At 39.1% G+C, this 24330-nt stretch overlaps 2 protein-coding genes across 6 annotated transcripts in view; both read right to left on the bottom strand.

Annotated features, from left to right (window-relative positions):
- Nucleotides 1-15454, bottom strand: part of CENPE (centromere protein E) — a 38105-nt gene extending 22651 nt beyond the window's left edge. For 4 of the 5 annotated variants that reach the window (XM_030947192.1, XM_030947193.1, XM_030947191.1 and 1 more), the window contains exons 1-21: nucleotides 15311-15454; nucleotides 15054-15142; nucleotides 14125-14214; nucleotides 13928-14046; nucleotides 12064-12183; nucleotides 11080-11161; nucleotides 10829-10896; nucleotides 10686-10757; nucleotides 9148-9199; nucleotides 8252-8339; nucleotides 7946-8072; nucleotides 7178-7297; nucleotides 5922-6080; nucleotides 5436-5580; nucleotides 4367-4461; nucleotides 3996-4052; nucleotides 3748-3915; nucleotides 1671-1745; nucleotides 1299-1421; nucleotides 809-943; nucleotides 34-211 (exon numbers count right to left, since the gene is read on the bottom strand). In XM_030947192.1, coding sequence (XP_030803052.1) covers nucleotides 34-211; nucleotides 809-943; nucleotides 1299-1421; nucleotides 1671-1745; nucleotides 3748-3915; nucleotides 3996-4052; nucleotides 4367-4461; nucleotides 5436-5580; nucleotides 5922-6080; nucleotides 7178-7297; nucleotides 7946-8072; nucleotides 8252-8339; nucleotides 9148-9199; nucleotides 10686-10757; nucleotides 10829-10896; nucleotides 11080-11161; nucleotides 12064-12183; nucleotides 13928-14046; nucleotides 14125-14214; nucleotides 15054-15142; nucleotides 15311-15366 — 2218 coding nt within the window. In that variant the 5' untranslated portion in view covers nucleotides 15367-15454. The remainder of the gene's footprint in view (nucleotides 1-33; nucleotides 212-808; nucleotides 944-1298; nucleotides 1422-1670; nucleotides 1746-3747; nucleotides 3916-3995; nucleotides 4053-4366; nucleotides 4462-5435; nucleotides 5581-5921; nucleotides 6081-7177; nucleotides 7298-7945; nucleotides 8073-8251; nucleotides 8340-9147; nucleotides 9200-10685; nucleotides 10758-10828; nucleotides 10897-11079; nucleotides 11162-12063; nucleotides 12184-13927; nucleotides 14047-14124; nucleotides 14215-15053; nucleotides 15143-15310) is intronic. The other variant, XM_030947190.1, reaches the window with a different exon arrangement.
- A 699-nt stretch (nucleotides 15455-16153) lies between these two features.
- LOC115903361 (radial spoke head protein 4 homolog A-like) lies at nucleotides 16154-23229 on the bottom strand. Its single transcript, XM_030947799.1, has 6 exons — nucleotides 22650-23229; nucleotides 21947-22181; nucleotides 19588-20334; nucleotides 18233-18371; nucleotides 17283-17400; nucleotides 16154-16681 (listed from the first exon to the last, which is right to left on the bottom strand). The coding sequence occupies exons 1-6, from the start codon at nucleotides 22880-22882 to the stop codon at nucleotides 16462-16464; spliced, it is 1692 nt and encodes a 563-aa protein (XP_030803659.1). The 5' UTR covers nucleotides 22883-23229; the 3' UTR covers nucleotides 16154-16461.
- Nucleotides 23230-24330: the final 1101 nt, after the last annotated feature.

Here is a 24330-nt window from a genome sequence, read left to right on the forward strand (position 1 = left end):
AGCAGGGAAAAGGCAGCACACCTGGAACAGTACCTTTTGGAACTTTACCCTCCATAAGTGAAGTTAGTCTTGTGTTTTCTTGAAATAAAGATTGCAGCTCTCTCTGCAAGTCAGCTTGCATTTTTCGGTAACTGGCTTTTCCTGCTTCTATTTGGCTTTGATATAACTGGACATCCTTTTGCATTTGGTTGTGGTTATTTAAGAGTTCATTCTTCAGGAAAACAATACAACATATAAGTCACACAAAGTGAAAGTCTATGTACTTGACATTTAAATAATGCATCTGGTACATTTTCTATTGTCACTCTGACCAGCTTTGACCTTGATAAATATGGCAGACTAAGGCACAACTTAACTGCATTCCTGTCAGAGTCCTCTAACAAAACATGCCCTAGAGTTCAGGGCCATAACTTCTGCTACTATTTTGTCTTTACTCTTGGAAAGCTCAAAGTAAGCTCCATCCCACTACTGAGTCCATATCTCTTATTTTCCCTTCTTCTCTGGTAAAATTAGGTCTGAAGTCTTATGTCCTAATAATGCACTAAAGACTGCTTCTTTGATCTCTCTCTCCCCCTCCCAGTAAACTTAAAACTAACCACCCACTCCTATGGAAAAAGCCTTTACTTTCTTTTTATCTCTTTCCTGAAGACCCATTTTGCACAAATTGCATAATAAAAGTATTAGAGTATTTGGAGAAAGTTAATGAGGAGTGTTCCACAACACTGATGGCCTCCTTCACAAGCCTGGAAGCAGACAGGCCCTTAACAGCATTTAGTGCAGCTATTAATGCAGTTCAACAAGTACTTGCCATCTTCTCCTTCAACTCCAAATTTTCACTTCTGAGAAAAGCAGATTCCTTTTTGGCATCCAAGGCTATGGCTTCACTGTCTAAGAGGGATTTATTCAGCTGCTGAATTTCTTCAGTTAGTTTATCACAATCTCCCTGAAAAAGACAACACTCAAAGAAGCAAAAAACTATAGAGCCATAATAAACTTAATGTGCTCATTTTAATGTGGTTAAAATGTAAGTGCAGGCTTAGAAAACTCAGTAAGTTTACTTTAAGAGGAAGAGTAGCAGGTTGTTTGAGAGATGGGATAAACAGCAGCATTTCTCATAGCTTGACTTCTCCAGACTACTGGTGTATGATATGTAGTAATTAACATTTTAAACTTTGTAAAACAAAATTTCCCAAGACCTGTAGTGAAGCAAATGTTCATCATACCATGGCTATACCTAAATTTAATCCAACTCAGAAGAACAAAGTAGTCTCTCAACCCAGTAAAAAACTCAAGTTTACCAGTGCAAAAGATGTCTCCTTTTTTTCCACTTCTGCTTTTTGTAGTTCTTCCACACGATTCTGTAATATTTTTATTTTGTTCTCTTTCTCTTTCAGCTGTTCCAGTTTGGAATTTATTTCTGCCTAAAAGTTGGAGGGGAAGAAAGGAGGAGAGAAGATTGGAGTGTTTAGTTTGGATTTTCAGATCTGAATTTATCAAAACCTACACAGAAAGCATTCATGGTTCTCAGCCATATCCCCCTCATAGCTGGTAAGATTAAGCCAAGCACAATGATGTCTAGCTTGGCCTCAGCAGATACAGTATTTCAAGTTAAACAAACCAAGCACATTTCACACAAGTCTTACTATCTGTAAATTCATGGAGAGGCTCACCTCAAGTTCCTCATTGTACACTTCAGCATTTGAAATGAGATTCTTTAAGTTGGTAATTTCATGCATTAGTTGAATCTGTGAAGCAAATTAAAGCAAAATTGCAGAGGATGTTAGAAAGCACCCACACCAGTAGCTTTAGCTGCCAACACCATGAAAACAAGCCAGTCTATCTTGTGTTTTCTTTTTTATTAGTGTATACTCACACATCTACTTAAACAGCTACAAAGCAAGATGCTACATATTCTTTCAAAATGGGTATGTGCGATGCAAAGCTCTGTATTTTAGCTCCCCAGTAATTAGAAAGGATTCAAGTACAATTTAATCTACAATAGTTTGACAAGCAAGAGCAATGTGATCAAAGCAGTTAATGCAGAAATTGTACAGCTATGACATTTCAAATTCCAGTCATGTTAAGCAGCTTTTTATGACACAGTGCAGATATTTATGATTTAATCTATTCACTGACAGGAATGAGAAGGTGCCAAAATGGAACTAAAGCCATGAACACATTCAGTGGCATTCTCTGAAAGAAGCCACAAGTAGAAGACCAGTTAGGAGCCTTTTCCATTTCTTTCTTTTGGTCTTTGTTAGAAAGTTTTACAATAAGCACTCATCTATAAGTACTTATGTATAGTCACAAGCAAAGGTAAGAAAACGCAATCTGCAGATTTAATATTAGTGAAAAGCTTTAAAAGAAGCACCCTCCTGTGAGTATTACTATGTAGTTCACCTGTATAAACTGATATATTTAATCTAATGTATTTGGTGATGTATGTGACCTTTTAGTATTGCTATAAGTAATCTACTACATGGGTATCAATAAATGCTTACATTCACTGTAAGACTATCTTCAGATATCTGCAAAAAAATTTAAAAAGCAATTCTTGCAATGGAAGCTACTTTAGACACCCAAGAACTTTGGTTTTTGGTATCTATTAGATACCCAAAAACTTTTCAGGGAAAACTAACTTAGGATTTGTTAAACATTAGCTAAGGAAGATAGCACATTCAGTCCAGCATACAAAAGGTCTTCTAAATAGAGTCTTAAATACAAGCTAAATGGTAATATTTTATAGAGCCAATTTCTTTAAGATCTATAAATCACTGTACGGAACACAAGGCAAATAAGCAGTGACATTGTTAAATTGTAACCTGAAATGAAAATGCAAAAGGATGTAACAAACATCAACATTAGTGTCATGATCAGGAGATATTACACAGACTAATATGCACAAGTAATGTCCAGCAAAGGTATCAGGAAAGAAATGGAACAATACATCCATGTCTCAAGACCTCAAGTTAGTGGTTTTGTTTGGGGTTTTTTTTTGCCATAACTTATTTCACAGTCCAGCCATTAGGCAGGTAGAACCTAATACAAGTAGTAAGTATTTTAGACTACAGAATCAGAGCATAAACATTTGGACGAACAAGGAACATCTCCAGTAACCACACAAAGAGTGAAGAAAACTGAAAGTCAGCATTTCCTGTATTCTAAGTTATCCAGTAGATAACTTCACATTTTTTGTGACTTCCTGGCACAAAATACAATGTTTTGATTCTACTATTACTAACCTTACTATAATTTTAAAATAATTTAATGACTAAGCTAAATAATATATTAAAAGTTAATGCTCCTGTAGTTCATGGATTACCAAAATGAGCTATCTTGGAATTTCAGATAAGATGTTTCACAGAAGAAACATAGGAAATATGGTTTAGCAACTATACTTGAACTTCAAAACAGTTCTAAAATGTATTTAAGCAGCAAAACAACTGCCACACAGAAGTCTAGAGTGAAATTCAGATCACACATTTATAAAAATAACATATAGATACATATATATACACATAAATATGTGTTTAACCAGGCTTCAGTATGCAACTCCCCAAAAACTTGTCTGAATTTTACACTCCAAGTAAATCCAGTTTAAATCCTGGGCTCATTCATACTGTTGCTGAATGTAGCTTATAACACCATCTATTTGTGAATCAGCATTCAAGGCTATGTACATTGAATAAACTCCAGAAAGCATTTGGGCATAGAGGATTCATCTCTCTCTATTTCAATGCACCTTACCTCATGATCTTTTTGTGTTTGCTTTTCCAGTGCTTCAAATTCATCTATTTCTGTTTTTTCCTTCAGTCTCTCTTTCAGTTCCTTTATTTCTGACTTCAACTGCTCATTTTCCAGCACTAGATTATCAAAGTTAGCTTGCAGGACGTTGACCTCATTTACAGCAATATCCTGAAGAAGTGGCACAAGAAACTTGAGAGGCTGTTGCTGCAATATCAGCCTTATTTCTAGAAAATTCAGAACAGACCTACCTTTTCTAGTGCTAATGCTTCACAGAGTTGCACAGATTCTTCAAAGTCTTTCTGGGTCTAGAAAAAGAAACACCCTCAGTTAGCAGATCTACACGATCAAGCGAGTGGAGTATTATATGCCTTGTTGCTTATCTTTTCACACAGCTAATCCTGTTTAAAGGCCAAAGTTGACTGGATCATTTGCCACAAACCCACAGAAGCACAGAACCATACCACAGCTTCACAGAGATTCCAAGAGACTTTCTAGCCAGTTTCAATAATTCTGCAGACACAGAACACTGCTGTTGTACAGAAGAGTAAGGCTGATCTTACTGAGAAGCACGTTAGGCATATGTGCAGTATCAAAAAGTCAAAACAGATTATGATGTTACCCAATTCATGTTAGGACCAGCAATCCATTCTGCTTCTGAAATTTGATCAGGAACCATCAGGCAATGGCTGTCATACCCAGAATTCTCTAAGGTAGCTGAAAAGAAAGATGTATTAACAAAAGTACCAGTAGATTTTAAACTGAGCATCAAAAATTTTCTCATAAAATAATTTTACCACATTGGAAACAATCATTCAATGGCAAAACCACAGCACACTGAGTAAGATAAGACTTCTGACTCTGATGATTTTCTGTTATGAAAGGGAAGACCACTGAAGTCCAATACCTATACTTATGTTGACCATCTTATCATAAAGTCTAAATCAAATCCAGAATATATGCTTAAGTACAGACTAGGAGAAGTCAAGGAAAGAATCACTCAACAATACCCTGCAAGATATAAGAAAAAAAAGCACCCCACCCTCATACAGAAAAAAAAAAGCCCAGAACAATCCACTTACAAGCAAATACATGTTTGACAGGAGAGGTAATAAGGATGTAAGATGTAATTCAGCAACAATACTGCTAAATTGTCCTCTTGTCTTCTTAGACAATTTTCTTAGAAAATTTCTTTTCCAGTTTTCAGTTCACTCCTTATGAATCCTTGAATTTCTCTGTCTCAACCTGATTTTTGAGTCATGACTTCCTGTTCTTGTTTAGGATTTGGGGATTTTGCACAGATCTCTCCATTTTTGGGAAGAGAACATGGGTTGAAATGTATAGTCTGTGTTAAAGAACACTTTCCCAAAATACTGGGGGGTGTGGGAAGGCTGCATGGGAAGTGTTCATAGACCCTGGCATTCACCTCACAGCTCTCCCCTTTGGTTTAAAGAATTAAAAGCTCAATATCAAGTGAAGTTGGGGTAGTAGAAGCCCTTTTCATTGAAAAGTGTACATTAACCCTTGGAGTCTGGTTAATTTGTTTTTTAATTTGTGCTATCAAAGGATCAACTTATTCCCTTTGGGAAATGTAATGCAATGCTTGCAAAGTTATTTATTGGGAATTTCACAGAAAACGAAATAGAATGATCTGGGTTGGAAAGGACCTCAACGACCATGTAGTTACTTACAATCTTCCACATCTGGTACTGCTGGCAGAGACAACTTCATTTTTTTTGTTTCAGTTGGCATTGCATTTTCAAAGTCTTCAAAAAAGTTCGTGTTTGCCTGGTTTATTTTACCAGGAGCCCAAGTAACTCTTCTTCTTCTCTTGGCCTTTAAAAAATATTTACAGAAAAAAAGGATAAAACCAAACCACTAGGCAGAGTAAATGTTGCCTCAGGCTAGCTCTGTATCAGTACCTGTATCACCAGTTAACTAGACAGCATTTTGCCATATCCTCAAAATTAGTTGGAAAGCAAAAAAGTGCCTGCAGTCTATTCACAAGGCAACACTGAATTGACAGAATTTAAAAATTAGCTCTTTAAAAATATGAAAAAAGAGTGAAAATTACCCATCATACTTACTCTTCATCATCAGTATAAACCTAAGTATGTAATGTAACCTTTTGCAAAGTATTTCAGAGTTATCAGATTAAGATCTGAACAGGTGCTTACTTTAACATTCTCTTTTGAGGCAAACGAAGCAGAAGTCACCAGCATCTCAGTTAAGTTTCGTATTCTATCCTCCTGTACTTTTTGAAGAGAATTTTTTTCTTCCAACAGCTGGGCCAGTTGGTCCTTTTCCATTGCATGAATCTGAGTTTTTGAAGACACCTTCCAAAAAGAGAATAGTAATCACACTGACATCCTAAGAGCAGAAACCACTCCTAGAGAAGATACACAATTACTGATACTTAGAAACAACTACATACATATACTCCTTTAAGTCTAGAAGAGAAGTCTTTAATCCTTAAGAATGAAAATGACAGTTTAGTCTACATTTTGACTGCAGACTTAGTATTTAAAAGTGGTCAAAACTCCCAGAAACAACACAGCCTTAGATTTTTCTAGGTATAAAAAGAGCATTCTCCCAAATATAACTCACTACCTGCTATCACAGAAGATACAAAACATACACCCAAGTTCATGTTGCAAATTCATTATCATTAAGAATAAGAAATAATTGTTCTAAATTTTTTTTCTAATGATATTTATAAGTTGCAAGAAAAAACATGCATTCTTTGATTTAATGCACTAGAGCAGTACAGTCAGCACTGTCGTTTTCCTGTGCTTTATGTTTTATTATCTGTGGTCTAACAAGACTTGCAAGATTCTTTCGCAGCTCCATAGATTTTTAGAGAAGGAGAAACATCAAAGACTACATTGTTTGGTGAGAAGTTACTATTGTTCATTTTCTAAATGCAACTTCCACCTATACATGACCTAAATTTTGCCAGTGATATTCATGCAGTTGCAACTTCCTGCAACTCAAACTGAAGTTAGACATCAGTAAGGAAGGAAATAATATGAAGTTGGGATTTTAGAGAGACATTCAATCACTTCTTAGATTAATTAGTTATATTATTTGTTTTGATCATTAATTTTATGATTGTTATTTCTTTTGATCAGTTAAAGTGTGCTATAAAGCATCACAAATTTCTATTTTTTAATTATGTTAACCTACTAATTAGGTGTAACCAATTAACAATTCTGTCAGTTGATCTCATTCAGCCTTAGCCTGCACACAGATGTTGACTATCATTAGTCGTTCTAGACTATTCATCACCTATTCAATTTTTATTCTCTCAATAAAAATGGCAAATACCACTTCAAAGAGTTCACATACTCCTCCAAATTTAACTGGTTTTGGTTTAAAACAGCTGGTCTCCAAATAGCTATCAGTACTAAGGACTGATTTATTTATTACATACTTCCTCCAGCTGCTTTTTCAAATCCAGAATTTCTTTGCGGTATCTCTTCAGGAGAGCATCATCATCAAGAACTTCATTGACTTTTGGTGTATTCTTCATTCCTTTGGCTGTATTGGCAAACTGGAAGAACAGTCTTTCATGGATAATAGCTGAAGAACAAATATCTAAAGACTTATTTTGTCCCATATTTCCCAACAGAATTAAAGGGAGAGTTTATTAGATAAAGAGCAACATATAAGAGGACACAAATATTTCAATTAGCTTATTTTTAATGTCTTCTAAGCTTTGAAAAGGTGAAGTTTTCCTTTCTTGATATTAATACCTACAACGTGAGGCATAACATTTAAGTAAGAGTATCCCAAGTTATTTTTTATTTAATAAAAAGCTCAAAAGATCATCAAAAAGGGGAACAATCCTACCTAAAGAATATATACTGTTTATTAACAGTTCAATTCCTGTAGTGCCTAACATCTTGTGCTAGCAAAGGCTTCTATAACTAGGTTTAGAAAAGGCAAATGAGATAAGAGTGGTTATCTCTTGCCTGCAAAGTGAGAGAAGGAGCTTTGTTCCAAGTTGCAAAAAGCTCTAGGTAGACAACCTAGCACAAGATGATTGGGAAAAGATGCTGTGTACAAAAAAGTATTTCAAATTCTGAGTTTACAAAAGCCCTTCAGAAGATCCAAGTCATTAAAGATCCAGCAGATTATATTTCCACTCCTTAAACCTGTCTACAATAACTAGTGCTGGAGATGACGTGAGAAGCTTTACCTGAAGAGTGCTGAGTGTCTCATCAAAAGAAACAGGAGTAATTGTACAAATAATAACTGTTTTAGCGTTTCCTCCAAGGGAGTTCTGCAGAATTCGAGTCAGCTTGCTGTCTCTGTAATTTATGAAGCTAATAAAAAAGAGGCAACAACAACAAAAGTCAGATTTCTGCATAAACATGATAAATACATTTTCTAGAGGTAGTAGGTTATGTGAAACAGTTACTTACATAAGATTGTAAAGAAAGGATTTTAATTTCTTAGTTTAGCAGCACCTTATCTTATAACAGGTATACAAACAGTTACTTACCCAGAGGGGTCATCACAAAGTTTTTTGATAACTTGACCCAGAATGAACAAGCTCCGGTTTATATTGCAGCCTTCTTTTAGTCGAACACCTAGGTACCACACATTTTATTACTACTGTTTTAAATTTATAAAAATATAAAGATACATTTTCAACCTGTCAAGCTTTTGTGCTGTTATGCTCAGAGGGATTGATTGTCCAAGAGTTAAACTTTAAGTGCCACAATGCACTATTGACCCACAGCAGGCAGTACCCAATCCTTTATGATAGCCAAAATGCATTGAAATAAAACAGTAATCAAAAACATTCAGAACCTTTACATAGTAAGCATCTGAGGTGATAAGAACTACAATTTTGCTTCCTGTTTAAATTTTGCAAATGCCCACATTTACACATACAACAAACCTGACTTAGATACAAGTTTTAGGTTAGTCGCTCTGTAAGAGAGACTACTACTTGTGTCCCTCTCAGATCACTTTTTTCTGATAAAGGCACTTTTGTGCAGCTTCATGCTGTCACTGTTAACAGATGAGCTTCCTCTGAACTAAAGAGTGAGCCATTTATTCCCTCTTCACCTTGACACACAGGTCCCAAAAAAGCTTATTGTGATTTTGTTATTACAGCTGCATCTTCACTGAGTCATCCCCATTGTATTAGCTCAGTGCAGGACTGCTGCTGGGCCTGCGATTCTAGAAAAAGCATATTACTATTTAACTGTTTGCACTTTACAGCATTTACAGTAATTTCCTGAGTAGATCCTGTCCTACCAAGGGGAAAAGGCCTTATTTATAAACAGTAAATAACACAATAGCACATGGATCAAATAATTTCCTATCATAGTTTCTCATAGGGGTTAATTAACAGACTTTGTTGTCAGTGGAGCCTCATTTAACACTCACCTTCAGATCCTGTTTGACTAGCTCTTTCACTGCCTGCCAGATCTACCAAGTTCTGCAAATGCATTAAATATTTCACTGGTTAGTTCTGAGGCAATTCACTTTAAGTCCTTATAATTCTAAATCTCAGCTAAGAATTTCATAAACTAAAGTTAAGCTTAAAAAAAAAAAGTAAAGTGTCTGTCATTACTGGAATTAATGCATAGCTACTACAGACAACCAATACTTTCAAAGGTACATTATGGTGTGGAGTAAGTTTGTATGAACTCTATTATTCCACCCCAAATAGTGCTTCAGACTCACAGTGCAACAACCTCTATCCTTGGTCACAAAAAGATAAACAGTTTCTCAATACAGAAGTGTTAATACTAATCCAGCTGTAGGAATCTTTCATGGGAAAGAGCCTAGGTGAGATGATCTAGTGTCCTGTCCTGAGCTGGCTGTATGTCTCTCCTTGCCTATCATTGTGGAGATAAGGCAAACAAATGAACTACCAGAGGAAAAGCCTCACTCTGAACCTGGTTAAAAGCCAACTAGAACATTATGGCACCCCATAATGAGCAATTAGCCCTCACTTTAATTAATTTTTGCTTCAGAGAAGTAAAATCCTGTACTAACTCCACTAAGCAGCAGCAGACCAAGAGGGCCAAAATCCCTCTCCCATCACCCCTGTTACTCATGGTTACTGTAAAGTCAGCTGGAACTGAGATGGGGCAGAGGGGGCAGAGCAGGAAGAGTGGATACCCTAAGTTATGGTAAGCACAAAAAGTAGGTATTAATTTGTTGAGGTACTGCATGAGCAGTGTTTACACTCAGACCCCAGATCTTTTTCACATGAAGCCAGAACAGAAAGCTCTCTCCACAATGCATGTGATTAACTTAATGCTATTTCCAATTCTGAGTAAGAGTGCTCATCAGATTTTAGCAGGCTCAAATAGTTTCATATTGGTTCCATTCCTGTTGTTTCAGATAATTTTATGAGAATCAAGAAAAGGCTGTATAAAAGGCTTAACATTTCTCTAGAGATGTCCAGTGGTATTCCCCCAGTTTGTGGTATTTCATATACCAAAGAGATGCTAAGAGGGGTTACTTCTGAAAAAAATGAATCTTTTGGCCGTTGCAGATGTAGGCCATGTTCTTTTAACAAGAAACTAAATTTGAGGATAAGGGAAGTCTTAAGGTTACCCATTTTACAGGTTATTTCACTGGACTTGTCAGTGGTCAGAAACAATTGTAGTGAAGATTTATTTAACAAAATGCAAGAGCACTCTGACATAGTCCCTTATGCTCCAAGAAGGTCATAACACATAACACTACCCAATCCAGCATGAGTAATTCTCATGTAGAACTCCCTCTGGTGGGAACATCTGCTCTAGATAACGCCACAGGAGTCTCCCTCTATACTTAAGAAACATCTGTCAGAGTTAATGACAAAGAACTCTTGTAAGTCATTATGAAGTATCATTAGTCTCTCAAACAAGCAGTAACAGCAAATTCTCTAGTTAACCTGTACTCCAAGAAGGTATTAAATAGACATTTACCAAGTGGGAAACCATGACTGCTCCATCACAGTTTGCATTTGCAGGGTCGCTTCGTTCTCTGCTTTCAATGATCTAGAAATGCAATGAAGTTTTTGTTACTTTGAAAACAATAAAACCACTCCCAGTAGTGAAGCAGTTTTTACCATTCTGAAGATAGTGTGAGAACGGCTGCTGTGTTCATTCATTTTTGTTTCTCCATAATGGCGATTTCCTGCCAAAAAGCAACATTAGAATACTTCTGCTTATAATCTGATAGACAAAAAGCACAATTTTAAAACTCTCTGAAAAACTTTGGTTTATGAATATAAAGCCAAAGGGATACCCCATGGTTCTAAATATACCTGATTAACCAAAACTTTTTAATGCTATCAGCTGACATTGTCTAAATACTTACTTTCTCCTTTTCTAATCCATTCCATAACTTGTTCTGGGGCAACCACCACTTCTTCAATCAGATCTTCTACATATGTGTTCCTCTACAGAATAAACACAGTAATAAATTTCACTGAACTCCAAAACACACTTCAATACATAAAGTAAACATTACCAGCAATTATTATGGTATTCATTCGACAGCTGAATATCTTTTTACTCTAAACACAAGGGATGGATAAAGTTTAGACTTTGACCAAAATTGTCAAAGGCAATTGTTGCCTAAGGGCACAAGAATCAAACAACAGATTTAGAAAGTTTCCTAAAAACAGAAGGGCTGTGTGAAATGTCCTTCTTGTCATTTTTGAGGGAATTTAGGAGTATATTTCTCAGTAACTCTTATAAGGACATAGTTATACAACTGATAAATTTCCCTTCTTCTTATATTCCAAAACCATGACCATTTAAGGGAGCCAAAGGAAAAAAACACCCCAAAACCCAAACCAACAATTTTTATTTCCTACAAAATCTTACATTATAAAGAAACTGAAGATGGTGTTACTACAGGTTTCTTTTTCAAAAGTGATCATCTTACTGAATAGTTCTAGTCACATGGTAATTCTATGATCACAGCAGTATACCACTTGCTAGATGACACAAAGATGATATTAAAGTAACTCTGTATATCTGTCAGAAACTTGAAACTCATAGAGCTTAACTAAACAATTCTTGAGGTTTTACTGTCAAAGTTAAGTAAAATATATCATCCTAGAAACCTTGAGGATTAAGTCTACTTTTATAAAGATTTACAAAGATGAATTAGCAATAGCAAACCCAAAGTCACTGTTGTTATTCTAGCACATCAAGTGTCCTTCCGCCAATGCTGAAGATACAATTACACAGTTTGTCCCAGAAAAATTTTCCACTGGGTGCTTCTGAAGGCTTTTTTTCCCAACTTCTTTTACTCCGAGCAGATACAGTACTTATACATATAACATCCACTTACATTAACATCCTCACGAATTCCCAGAGGCTTCTTTTTCCTATTATCACAAAGCAAATCAGTAATTGTTTCATTGTAGATTTCCATGTATGAAACCCTTAGCAGGAATTCTCTGTCTGGAATCTAATGTTGAAAGGGGGAGGAAAAAAAAATCAAACAACAGACTAACTGATGGACATCTTTTAATACAAATATTCTTAAATTAGAGATAAAAGTTTGGATTGTTCCACAGATTTCTTTCCCTTCATCCTTGCTGTACATTAGCATAAAACAAGACAGAATAATTTTTCTTCTATCTCACCTCTTTCCAGCTGCATTAATACCAGCTGCTGTATACCACTTCTAAGGTTATTACATTAAGATAACTGCCCAACAGAAGCATGACAATAGTTCTCCTACTTAAATGCCATTTCCATAACCAGTTTCCTCCTGCTTAGGCTCTTTCCTGTCTGTATACCTTGTCTTCTCTCTTTGCTTGCGTGGATTTACTTTGTTGCTGCTGCTTCTTCCCCTGCCTCCTTGGTAGAGAATGTTGGAATGAGGAAAGGCTGCACAATGGACTCCAGAAAAATCTTCTTGCCGTTAGTTACTTCTGTAAACCCTCTAAGGATATTCTGCACTTCCTTAAAGGAGCAGTGACCATTTCACTTCACTGGTAACAACTACCTGAAACCCTCTAGGCAGAAGCAAACACCCTGCAAATCATGTTTTGGAAATCACTATTTTAATGTACACTTTCTCCTTCCTTTTATTAATATTGAGCAATTAGCAATTCTTTCGTAAGCCTGAAATAAGTAAATATAGTGTCATATTCTTCCCACTAAAAAAAAAGTCTTTAATTGTTAGTTTTTCAGACTTTTAAAACAGCAGAATAAACACAAAGCTTTACATTATCTACCACATTGATAAGCGAGTCCCTGTCGGGATCATTAGCTTGTCAGAGTGACCCCGAGAAAAGTTCCAAAGTCTCTTTCCCAGCCCGGCACTTGAAGAAGGAGTCAGAGCCCTTAATTTCTCAGTCTCGAGGTTGTTTATTTTATCTATAAAAAATTTTCTCCTGGCTTGCCAAGGTCAGCTCAGCAAGACAGTCTGAGGCATTCTGCCTGCCCCAGGGGCAGTGTTATGTCTTCATACTAAAAACTACGTATACAATGTTTACAATTACTTTCCAATACCTATCACCTATGTTAGACAGTGAGCTTCTACTCTAAACCAATCTGTAAGTGCCAACATCACAGCAGAAGATGGAGGCCCAGAAGAAGAAGGAGAAAGGCTGGACACACCCAGATTCCTCCATCTTGCCTCCTGAACCCCCATACCAAAAACCCTAAAATCTACTTTTCCACCCTGTGATAATTTCACTATTATTCTACCTAAATTGTTGTGGCTTGCTGGTCTTCATATAAGGTTGGTAATTTGCTCCACGGGTCATAATCAAAACCACAGGCATTTTGGGCTCTGTGCCAGGGTCTCCGAGACCCCTGGCAGAGGTCTTGGCTGCTCAGGACAGCCAGAGGGATGTCCTGGGTCCTGGATCCTGACAAGTCCCTGTTCGTATTTGTAATCAGTTTAACATATTTGGAAGATCAAAGTTCTACTCAAAGTTAATTTTTTGACTCCTTATGTCTCAGGACCCTCCTCAGTTTGTTCTGATTTGATTTTAACTAATAGAGTCCCATTAGCTTTTTGTTTGAAAACAAAAGATGAGCCTGGCTCATCTTTGCCTGGCTGGCAAAGTAACTGCAACATTTAGTCCAATATAAGTTAATTTCCTTCATAAGCCTCTTGATACTAAAATTAATTTTTATGTAACCATCACAAATATTACTAGTCCTTTCAGTCACTTCAATTTAATAGAATTGCTCACCTCACAAATAATTTTGAACACATGTTGAATTGCCTTAGGGATAATGCCCACAGAATCTTCATTCCCCATCATTGTGTAAGTCTTCCCTGAAGCAGTCTGTCCATAAGCAAAAATTGTGCCTAGAAAGATAGTTAAGTTTTACTAAGTATCTCTGAAATACATTCCAAAAGTTTTTTAAACACAGTTTTAAAACTTACCATTATAGCCTCGCACAGCTGACTGTATAATTGGAACAGCTACACCATCATACAACTGCTGAGTGTTGTCACTTGAGTGAAAGACACGATCTTAAAACAAAAACAAAAAAAAGGATGTGAATCCACTCTATTGCAAGTCAAAACAAGCTGTCATTCAGTATTGCTGACTTCAAATCCAGTACATTTGCATAATCATCTGCAAGTTAGCTCCAGTATAAATATCATTGTAGTAGCACTAATGCAAGCTTTTAAAATTTAGTTTTAAAATAAATATTAAACACAAAATCAAGAAAGACACAATGCACAGATGATAGACAAGTAAAAAAACCCAAAGAATGATGAACACAGTTAAACAGTCATCCCATTTAATCCTAAAAGGTTTTGGCTAATTTATCTACAAGGATGGTAAGCCTGACAAGACAGGTTAATTGTTAAACTCCTAGCCTGGTGCATGCTTTTACTGAATCTGTGTTTTGGGAAAAATATTTGTAGTAGCTATGTTCATATTAACAAGTAGAGTTGATCAGTAGGAAAAGACTCAAAGGGAGACAGCTAGTTATGAGGATCCCACATTCACACTAGTCACTTTTGGAACTGTGTTCTCCCATACCCTTCTCCCTAAATGCTCTGGACTAGCCCTTGTTTAGTCCATTTGTAACTGGATTTCAGATCAATAAAATGTGCTCCAAAGCCAATATGGCACGAACCAGAACAGAGAAAGTAAGGTCCATCAGGAAGCTGACCTCAAAAGCACATCCCAGTGCTGCCTGCACCAGAAATCCTGTGTGCCCCAATGACCCTACGAAGCTGGGAAGGTTGAGGGGCATTTCAAGAAGCTCAGGGCATTCACCACAGTCGACACGTTCAAGAGAACAGTAGCAAACTTCCGCGTAAGCATCTAAGTAAAGCAATTGCTTTCACATTCTTACCGTAAGTAAATGTTTTGGTACCACTCACGTCGGAAACAGTATTATTCTCACTTCTCCAGTGCAGGGACACTTTATCTGAGGCATTTTCTCTAAAAGAAGAGACACTGTGTTACCTTTATTGGGCGAGGACTCTGCCCCCAAAACGCGGGCCCCTTACCGCGACTCCCTCTCCCCGGATCCCTCCGTCCGCCGCCCTGCCCAGCCGCGGGGCACGGCGGCACCCAGGGCTGCGGAGGGAGCCTCCCCTGCCGGCTCACCTGGCGATGAGCGGCCGCACTCGCACGCACACCGTGACGGCGCCCTCGTCCGCCATGCCCGCCCGGGACGGGAGCAGCGGGGCCGGGACGGGAGCAGCGGAGCCGGGACAAGGGATGGAGCCGGGAGTGCCCGCCCCAACCGCCGCCGAAATTTGAACTGCGCCCGCAGCCGCTCCCTATTGGCCGCGAGGGACGCACGCCGTGCATGGAGCGCACCACTCGCACGAGCTGGCGGGGAGGCGTGGGGAGCCCGGATGGCAGCGGCCGGGGAAACGAACGCGATACTGACGGCCACAGCTGCCGGTCTTTAAACAGCCCCAGGCACGGTGACTGCGCCGCCTCCCTGGGCAGCCGTTCCAATGCTGAGAGCCCTTTCCATTAATGATTTTTTCCTAATATGCCATGTGAACCTCCCTTGGTGCAACCTGAGGCTGCTTCCTCTTGTCGCTTGTGACTGGGGGGAAGAGGCCAACCCCCACCCGGCTACACCCTGCCGTCAGGCACTTGTATACAGGGATGCGTTCTCCCCCGAGCCTCTTTTCCTCCAGGCTCAACACCCCCAGCTCCCCCAGCCGCTCCTCACAGGAGTCGTGCTCCAGACCCTTGCCCGGCTCCACTGCCCTTCTCTGGATGCGATCGAGCATCCCCATGTCTCTTGCAGCGAGGGGCCGAGAACTGAGCACAGGATTGGAGGTGCAGCCCCCAGTGCCAGTGATGAGCGGTTTCACTGCCGTGCACTGAGCCCCCAGTGCCTCAATAAGCTGCCCACTGACTCTGAACAGTACGCTTTTACACATAAGAGCGACACTGTCATGGGATTTTAAAAAAGATTTATTTAAGTAAAATGTATTGAAGTAAGGGCTAGAAAAACAGTGTGAGCATCTTGTGGGTGGTAGTTCATAGTTCAAAGCAACATCATTTTAGGAAGCAGACTATGTTTGCTTAGTCAAACAAACAGAAAAAGCCTTCATGACGGTGTGGACAGGTTTGAGGGGTGGGAAAGGAGAGAAAGATAGCTGCAAAGAAAAGCCTACAAAAATCAAAAAAGAAGGCACAATAAAAAAATAATTTGAGGTCAGCAAAAAAATTACTACATTACGAAAACGCTTTTTATGTTCAAACTTTTAAAACAATCTGTTTTCTTCCATATTTCAATCATCTTCCCCTTCCTCTTCTTCCTCTTCCTCAGCTTCAGCTAAGGCTTCTTCCTGCGCAGCCTTGAAAGCTAGCTCCTCTTCCACAGTGGGGTCTGCTGCCTCAGTGATTCCTGGCTCACTGGGGAATTCTGCTTCTGCTGGTGGGGGCAGTGCAGGACTGTGGCTTTCTGGACTGTATTTGTGACCCCACCCAAAGTAGATGTTCTCAAATTTCCTGAGAAAGAGAAGTGAAAGATCACATATTCACCCCCTGGCAAAATATTAGCAGAGAGACTGTCAGGCATCCTTACTGTGCTGTGCAAGAAGTCGCTGTGGTGCAGATATCTTACAGCAGAAGAATTTTAAACAAAGCACCTCTTTTTAACTGCCCTAATGGTTATTAACACATCTTCTGTTTAAAATTATGAAGTGTCACTGCACAGCACTGCAGTACAGTGTAGTGGAATGACTGTGTAGTGGAAATCTACATAACCACGTGTAGTGCAAACAAACATTAGAACCACAGAATGTAGCTGGTTTCGTAAAAAGTCCCACAAACACAAGAGTATGTGTTTTAAATCAAGGACGGTGCTCAAATACTAATTCAGCATTTACATCCATTAACTTTATGCCAGCCTTCCCAATGATTATTTGTTTTCAGTCTTAAATACCTATTTACTGTTGCTGTGCATATTTAAGTGGCCTTCTCCATCAGTCTCTGGAATAGCTGGAACTCAGTCAATGAATTAATAATAAAGTAACTCTGCCTGCATTAGAGAGGCACCTGTGTGTAGCACATACAGTCAGTGTTGTAACTATGTCAGGTGGACTCTCACCTGCCAGATGCAAAGGCATAAGCTCCAGGCCATCGGTTAGACTGCAGGATTGCAATTGAATATTCTGGGATCAGGTTTGTAGAAGCCTGAGCTGTCCAAGCAGGGATGTTTTTCATGCCTGGAGACAGCCAAACACACACTGTCTATGAATAAATGAACTTGATGAGCCTCTACAAAATACTTAAGACTGAGCTACAAGACTTGCACAGAATTCAAGCAAAGTTTATGTTAAGTTGCACGACAGAAAGAGGCAGAAGTCAGAAACACAAAGTGTAGGCACTATTTTCCAACAGGTGGTTTGCATGAGTGGGTAGGTAGCACAGGAATGCTGATAGACCCCCCCACATACAGAAAAAATTCAGTAGCACTCACCCCTGGGTCTTTTGTCAAGGACTTTTTATCACTTACAGATAAATTGTATAGCTATATTTCACCTTGATTAAAGAATGGAGAGTAGAAAAATAATTAAATATTGATGTAATCTAATATTGAGACTCCCTTATTCCCGTGATTTGCTGTAGTGATATGCTAAAAGATCTAAATTCTTATACAAGTAATGTATATCACTGTATGTGTGTACATATTAATTATTCTATTTACTTACACATAAACATACATTTTTCTTTTTTCCTAAAAAGATGAGATAAAAATAGCTGAGTGTATTTCATGTAGTAAGCTGTTTTGAACTTGCAATAACATGACAAGTCTAAATTATTTTTTCCTTTTAATTCCAACAAGATGGTTACCTAGTAAACCTGATTATTTCAGCTTTAATGTCAATACTATTAACCATTTTGCTTTTGATTGATTTTGTAAAAGAACAAGTTTACCCTACAGAGGCAAAGTATATTCCTCCAAGAAGTGTCAGAGTTTAACTTCAAATATTTACTGCTAAATGACAACATTCCTAGTGACTCTCTATCATAAACTTCATATTCCATGAAGAATACCTTCATCTTCAGAGATCAGAGTAAGAAGGGGTTGTCCTGTTTCTTCCTGGTGCTCTCCTTCCTCCTCCTCTTCCTCCTCTTCACCTTCTTCTTCATCTTCCTCTGATTTTTGAGCAGGATTAATCCAAACACAGCGACCCTATAATGGATGTGGAGAAGTAATAAATACATGTAACATTCATTGAGAGAATACAAGTTAAAACTAGTTAAAACAATTGGCTCAGACTCACACACAGTTAAGGGATAGGGAGAAGAAAAATATGTATTCCATAACTGGAATATTGTTAACAAAATATTGTATCCTCTTGGCAGAATGTTCCCCTCATTCATTCCTGCTTACTGTTTGAGAATAACCTTATACCTCTGTCATCAGCTTTTTGTCATTTTGTATTCTTCAGTTCCTGGCCAGTTTGGTTTATATCCTTGCTAGATTACTAGTTACTGCAAACTATGGACTTATTCCTTCTTTTTAAAATATGCCTTGTTATTTGGCTACCAGTCAGAGGAATGTAACAAAATGTTCTTAAGATTCTACTGTATACTAATTTTATTTTTTGTAACTAGTGTTTTGCTGGTAGTAAGTTTAAATCTTATTTCCTATAATTTGCTGTTATTTTACACTAGCATTCTTGAATTGGCAGACTGGCCATTAAATCATCCAGCAATAAAAACCAAATTAGTAATACCTCTTTCTAGCACAAGTCTGATAGAACATGTTTTAAAGTTTTTTTCATTAAAATGTTTCACAGCAGAAAGTATAAAACAAAAAATTAACCAGAGGAAAACACCATGTAAGTTTCATTTAGCATAAAACCATAAGCTGTCTGGGTTTTAGCATCCAAGAAAAGAGAATTTTAAACATTTTAATCAAATAAGGATCTCAAAGCAGAAAACCTAATACAGAAGATTGCAAGAAATGATTGTTATCTATCAGGGCCTAGCTCCATACTGTTATTTAAAGACAGGTTTCAATCTCAAGAACACATCACTGGAAAAAGTACTAAACCTAGAAGGTTCCTAAATATATATATATATACACATATACACACATAAAAAGAGATGGTATATGTAAATACATACAAGATATTTACGTATTATATAACATGTATATATGTTTTATATATATATGTGTTATATGTTATATAACATATAAAAGTACATGTTTTATGTGTAAGATATTTTGGTATTATATATGATATAAAATGCATTTTATATATAAAAATCTTTCAATCCAACACCACTTCTGGTGAATAGTTTGCATGTGCAGGTGAGGAGTGTCACTCACAATCTGTTACCCCACAAGCACTGCAGTGTGAGTGGCATCCAAGGCCCATGTGAGCTATGCTGGCACACACCTGCTTTAGAATGCCCTTGACATGGTGTGCCCACATGGCCAGGGACTCCACCATTTCAGCCACAGGAGGAGGCTCAAACTCAGGGTTTTCTTCATATGTATCTCCTCCTTCTTCTTCTTCTTCATCCTCTGGAAACTGGTAAAATCCAGTGGGAGAGACGTGGGTTCCTGCTGAGATCCGCGCTATCTGTGCGCGCAGGTAATTGGCCTCATTTCCAGGAAAAGGAGGGAAGCTCACAATAGGAGCATCCAAGCGACCAGTGAAGAACTTCTTGATTTGCCTGGCACAGACAATCTGGGCTGGTGTCACTGGAGGCAACTTCACCCAGGGTTTGCCCGGCTCATTACAGACAAAATAGACATATTTATTCGCCCCAGTCCCATTTGCTTCTTTTGGGATCTCAGGTGGGGGTTTATAGGTGGACTTTGGTGGTTCAGGTTCTTTTTCTTTCTGTTCCTCTTCTTCCTCACCCTCACCCATCTCTTTCTCTTCCTCTGCAACAGTTTCCTCTTCTTCCTCTTCTCTTTCCTCCTCCTCTTCCCCTTCCCGTAACTGTACTTCAGCTATAATATAGTTCATTTCCAGGCCCAAAATTTTGCCCCAGAAGCGACAGGTCTGGATTGGCTGAACACTAATTAGGTTTTTAAAGGCAAGGAATATATAATAGCATTCATCTTTGCTCAGGCCAATTCCAGCCTGTTCAAAATAAAAGGCTGTTTCCATCACATTTGGTAGAGCAGGCTCTCCCTAGGAAAGAAGATTCAGAGTTAGATAATTACATTTCAGTTTCCTGTAGTGCCACTCCTTATCTCAAAGTGCTTTGCAGACATTCATTCACTACTTTTTTTACTATCATTTAGAAAAATTAAAAGTCTTTTAGTGGTAAAGATGAGAAGATGAACAGCAGCTCTTAGAACATAGGATTTCAAAATTTAAACTCCTAATTACTGCAAAACAAGGAAAGTCAGCATTCTTACACAAGATTTACAAGGGATTCAGTGCTAGGGCATGTCAGCTAAGGGGCCTTTGATGCCTGCAAACAGTGACACTGTGTTGCCTTGTGTTGTAGATAATACAACACAAGATTTTATATATTTAGGCACCAGAGTAACAACATTTCTCTGGGGTGAATGTTGCTTGGCATACAGCTCCCTGCAGTTTTTAAACCATTGCCCCCTCTCTTATCAGTGTCTATTGTAAGACTCCATCTGGCTTCAATGGAAGCAGAACTAGGCCAATAATTAAGTATTTCCAGTTGCTCTACCACCCATCTCTCATTTTATGGGGGCAGGTGATCATATAACACAGAGTTATTAGAAGTTGGACATGACAGGGTAGGGAATTTTGAAGAATTAGTGCTAGTTTCATATGGAATTTCTTTGGATCTGACAGGTTTCTTATAACAAAGCAAGAATGATAGGATTATGAAAAATTCAGAATTCCTTTCTGAAATACCCTACCTTTTTCCCATTTCAGCATCTTATACTGTTAATGTAAGATACATACCAGGCTATGGAAAAGATGAAGGACTATCTCTTGTGTGGTTGATATTTGTACTCTGCAATGGTAATTCATTTGAATATATACTGGTTAATTTCATATGAAAATCAGTATTTTGTTGAATGATTTCCCTTGGCTATTATAATTCTTATTTATATTCTTTCATTTCTTATTATAAGATTTCTCATTTTTCCTTGGGACAAATGCTTCTGCATATAAGCAACTGAATAATCAAAAATCCTATTTTAAGAAGTGGCTTTTCAATTGTATTAGTTGTCCATTAAAAACCTATTTTGTTTTAGTTGGAGAAGGACAGACTGGAACCGCACCAGGAGCTGGAAGAATCACAAAATTCTGCATTCTGCTATTTTACAGCAGCAGCAGTGCACAATATTGTCAAAGAATATGTCAATAAGGATATACCTCAAAGAAGAATGTACGTCAAAGAATATATCAAGAATTATGGTCACTTTAGGTAAAGAAACCTTCCTTTTATAAAAAGAAATTAACTTGGATGCAATATTCTGTACTGAACTGGCATATGGGAGATGTTACAAACCTTACTTTCTGTTTATCACCTCTAGAACATCCCTGATAATAACAGTTCAGGATATTAGATTTACATCAGGAAAAAAATCTCAACTAAGCAACCAGATGGGTTTTTCTTCAGATCTAGACATGGGACGAGCTCAGCTGTGAAGAGGTTACATGGTGCTATGACTGCAATTATCTGTACGGTCAGGAGAGGCAGCACTACAGAAGAGGCCACAGCTTCCTCCCTTTCTCTTTCCCCTTCACACCACCCGCCCACCCCTTCCCTGGTATATTTGGTACCTGTTTCACTCCGATAATAACTCACCATCTCTTCATCTAGTTCTTCATGTTCTTCTTCTCCAGCTTCCTTGATGAACAAAGCTTTACACTTTTCTGCAGCTTCAAATGTTGGAGGGATCAGATGTTCGTCTCGAAGGGTGTCCATTTTTTTCCGAAACTGCGCCCACTTCACATCCTGGCTGATAGTCTCAATTATGTCTACTGTATTTGCGGGCTGTTCATCCAGGATCTTTGTTAGTATAGCAGCAAAATGATCATATCTGTCATATAAATGTAAATATTGTTGGCTTACTATGCAAAAGTCTTAGAATATTATACTTTTAGTAAAAAAAGTAAAGGCTAATCATCTGGATCTTTGGAAAATCATTGGAACAGTTAGAAGAAAGGGGATCATGGAGCCTTGAGGCAAATTAAGGTTAAAACTAGTCTGATTATACTTAAGAGCATTTCCATCCTCCATTTCTAGTATATACCCTTCCTGTCTATGAGCTGAATCTGAATTTAAACTTATTCTCAATCATATAAACTTGTTTTTGAACTCTCTATAAAATTCCAATAGGGATTTTGTTTCTGAAAGATGTTGGACACTAGCATGCAAGTATCACTAGTCATGAAATATTGCATGTATAACATTATCCCATTCTGTATGTACCTTCCTTTGTCCTTTTATGTTTCTTTCCACTCAATAGTTCCTACCCTATTTGATTGTAATCCTTTTTCAGACTTACAAGTTCAGGCCAGATTTTGTGCTGGTCTTCAGTAAATAGGCTTTTGCATTCTTGATTGCCAGCATCCGGGCTTGTGCATCGGGAATCTCATCCTCATACGGGCTGTATCCGGGCTGGTCAAGACCATAACCCGGTTCGTGTGGCTGGTAAGGGCCATGCCCACCTTCATAGGCATCTTCAGGGTAGGCACTATGTGGTTCGTGTGAAGGGTCTGACTCTGGCGACGGATCCATGCTGTGCCGTGCCCCCGGTACCCTGGGAGCCTTGTCCCGGCGCGTCTCTGGCTGATGGCTGGTGCTGGCACCTGCAGCTGCTCAGCGCCTTGCGCTGCTGGCCCTGGGGGGCCGAGGCGCACAACGGGGCTCTGGGGCCGACACCGAGCTTGTCCTGCTGCCCGGGGCGGCCGGCGCGTCCCCTGCGCTCCTGTGCTCGGTGCGGGTCCTGGTGCGGCTGGGAGACGCTTCTCCTCAGCCCTAGCCTTATCTCCCGCTATTCCCAGGGAGCCGGTCCCGGTTCCCACGTCTGGGGCTCAGGAGGGCGGCAGCCCGAGGCCGCGCTGGGCCGGGTGAGCAGTGTGGGAGCTGTGTCCGGAGCACAGGCGGGCTCGCTGCGGCCCTTCCCGCGGGCCGGCCTGGCCGGGGGCTCGCTGGGGGCCCGGGGTGCGGCCCGGCCCGGGGACTCCGCGCGGCCCCACAGCGGCAACGGCGGCGGCGGGCGGGGCGTCACCGGGGGAACGCGGCCGCGGGCAGGGAGGGCAGCCCAGTGGCCCGCCCCAGCTGCCGCGCCCCCTTCCAGAGGGCTTTTGAGCAGTTCTTCGCTACTTCCTCAGGGACCCAGGGGGTGATGGGGAAAGGAAGGTGCTTGAGCCTGGTCTGTACGGGGTTCTGAGCAATCTGGTGTAGTCAATGGCGTCCCTGCTTATGGCATCAGGTTAGAAGTAGGTGATGGCTAATGTACCTTCCAACCCAAACCAGTCCTGTTCTGTGAAAGCATGAAATGCTGTCAATACTTTCCCTTGAACGTTTGTGGTATGAGTCTTTCAGCTGTCTGCTGAGAGCAAAAGAGTGGTTCTTCAAAAGTTTAATCTTGTTTTGAAAGGTTGTTAATTTGCCTTCATTGCTTTCATGTGTGTTTTAGTGGTGATATGCTGTTCATAAAGTACAAAGGTTTTTCTTTTAAGAGAAAAGAAAATTCTATTCCTGGATCTAAGGGGAAAAAACCCCAAACAGTTATAAGTTAAGTTGGAATGAAGGTGCTTGGATAGAAAGCATAATCAGTGTTGGTAAGAGAATTATAGAATCTGCTGAGTTGGAAGTGCCCCATCACTTAGTCCAACTCCTGGCCCTGCACAGGACACCCTGAGAGTCACACCACGTGCCCCAGTGCATTGTCCAAATGCTTTGTGATCTCAGATTCAGTGCTGTTACCACTTCCCCAGGGAGCTTGTTCAAATGTCCAACCACCCTCTGGGTGGAAAACCTTTTCTTAGTATCTGACCTAAACCTCCCCTGACTCAGCTGCATGCTGTTTCCTCAAGTCCTGTCGCAGGTCAAGAAAATGAAGAATTAAGGCAACTGGTGACCATAATGTGAGTTAACTTTCATTTGTAACAGTATTCAAACACTAAATTGTTTAAAGAATTGGTGTTATTTCCCATTATCCTACTTTGATTTCATTGGTA

The sequence above is a fragment of the Camarhynchus parvulus genome, chromosome 4 (assembly GCF_901933205.1).
Source record: "Camarhynchus parvulus chromosome 4, STF_HiC, whole genome shotgun sequence".
Lineage (NCBI taxonomy): Eukaryota > Metazoa > Chordata > Aves > Passeriformes > Thraupidae > Camarhynchus > Camarhynchus parvulus.

What these genes read in the sequence shown, in the direction of transcription:
- LOC115903361 (XM_030947799.1), bottom strand. Translation starts at nt 22,882, where the DNA reads ATGGATCCGTCGCCAGAGTCAGACCCTTCACACGAACCACATAGTGCC. An exon ending in AAGAACTAGATGAAGAGATG is followed by an intron (nt 20,335 to 21,946) that starts GTGAGTTATTAT and finishes CTTCTTTCCTAG; the next exon opens with GGAGAGCCTGCTCTACCAAA. An exon ending in TATGCCTTTGCATCTGGCAG is followed by an intron (nt 16,682 to 17,282) that starts GTGAGAGTCCAC and finishes TCTCTTTCTCAG; the next exon opens with GAAATTTGAGAACATCTACT.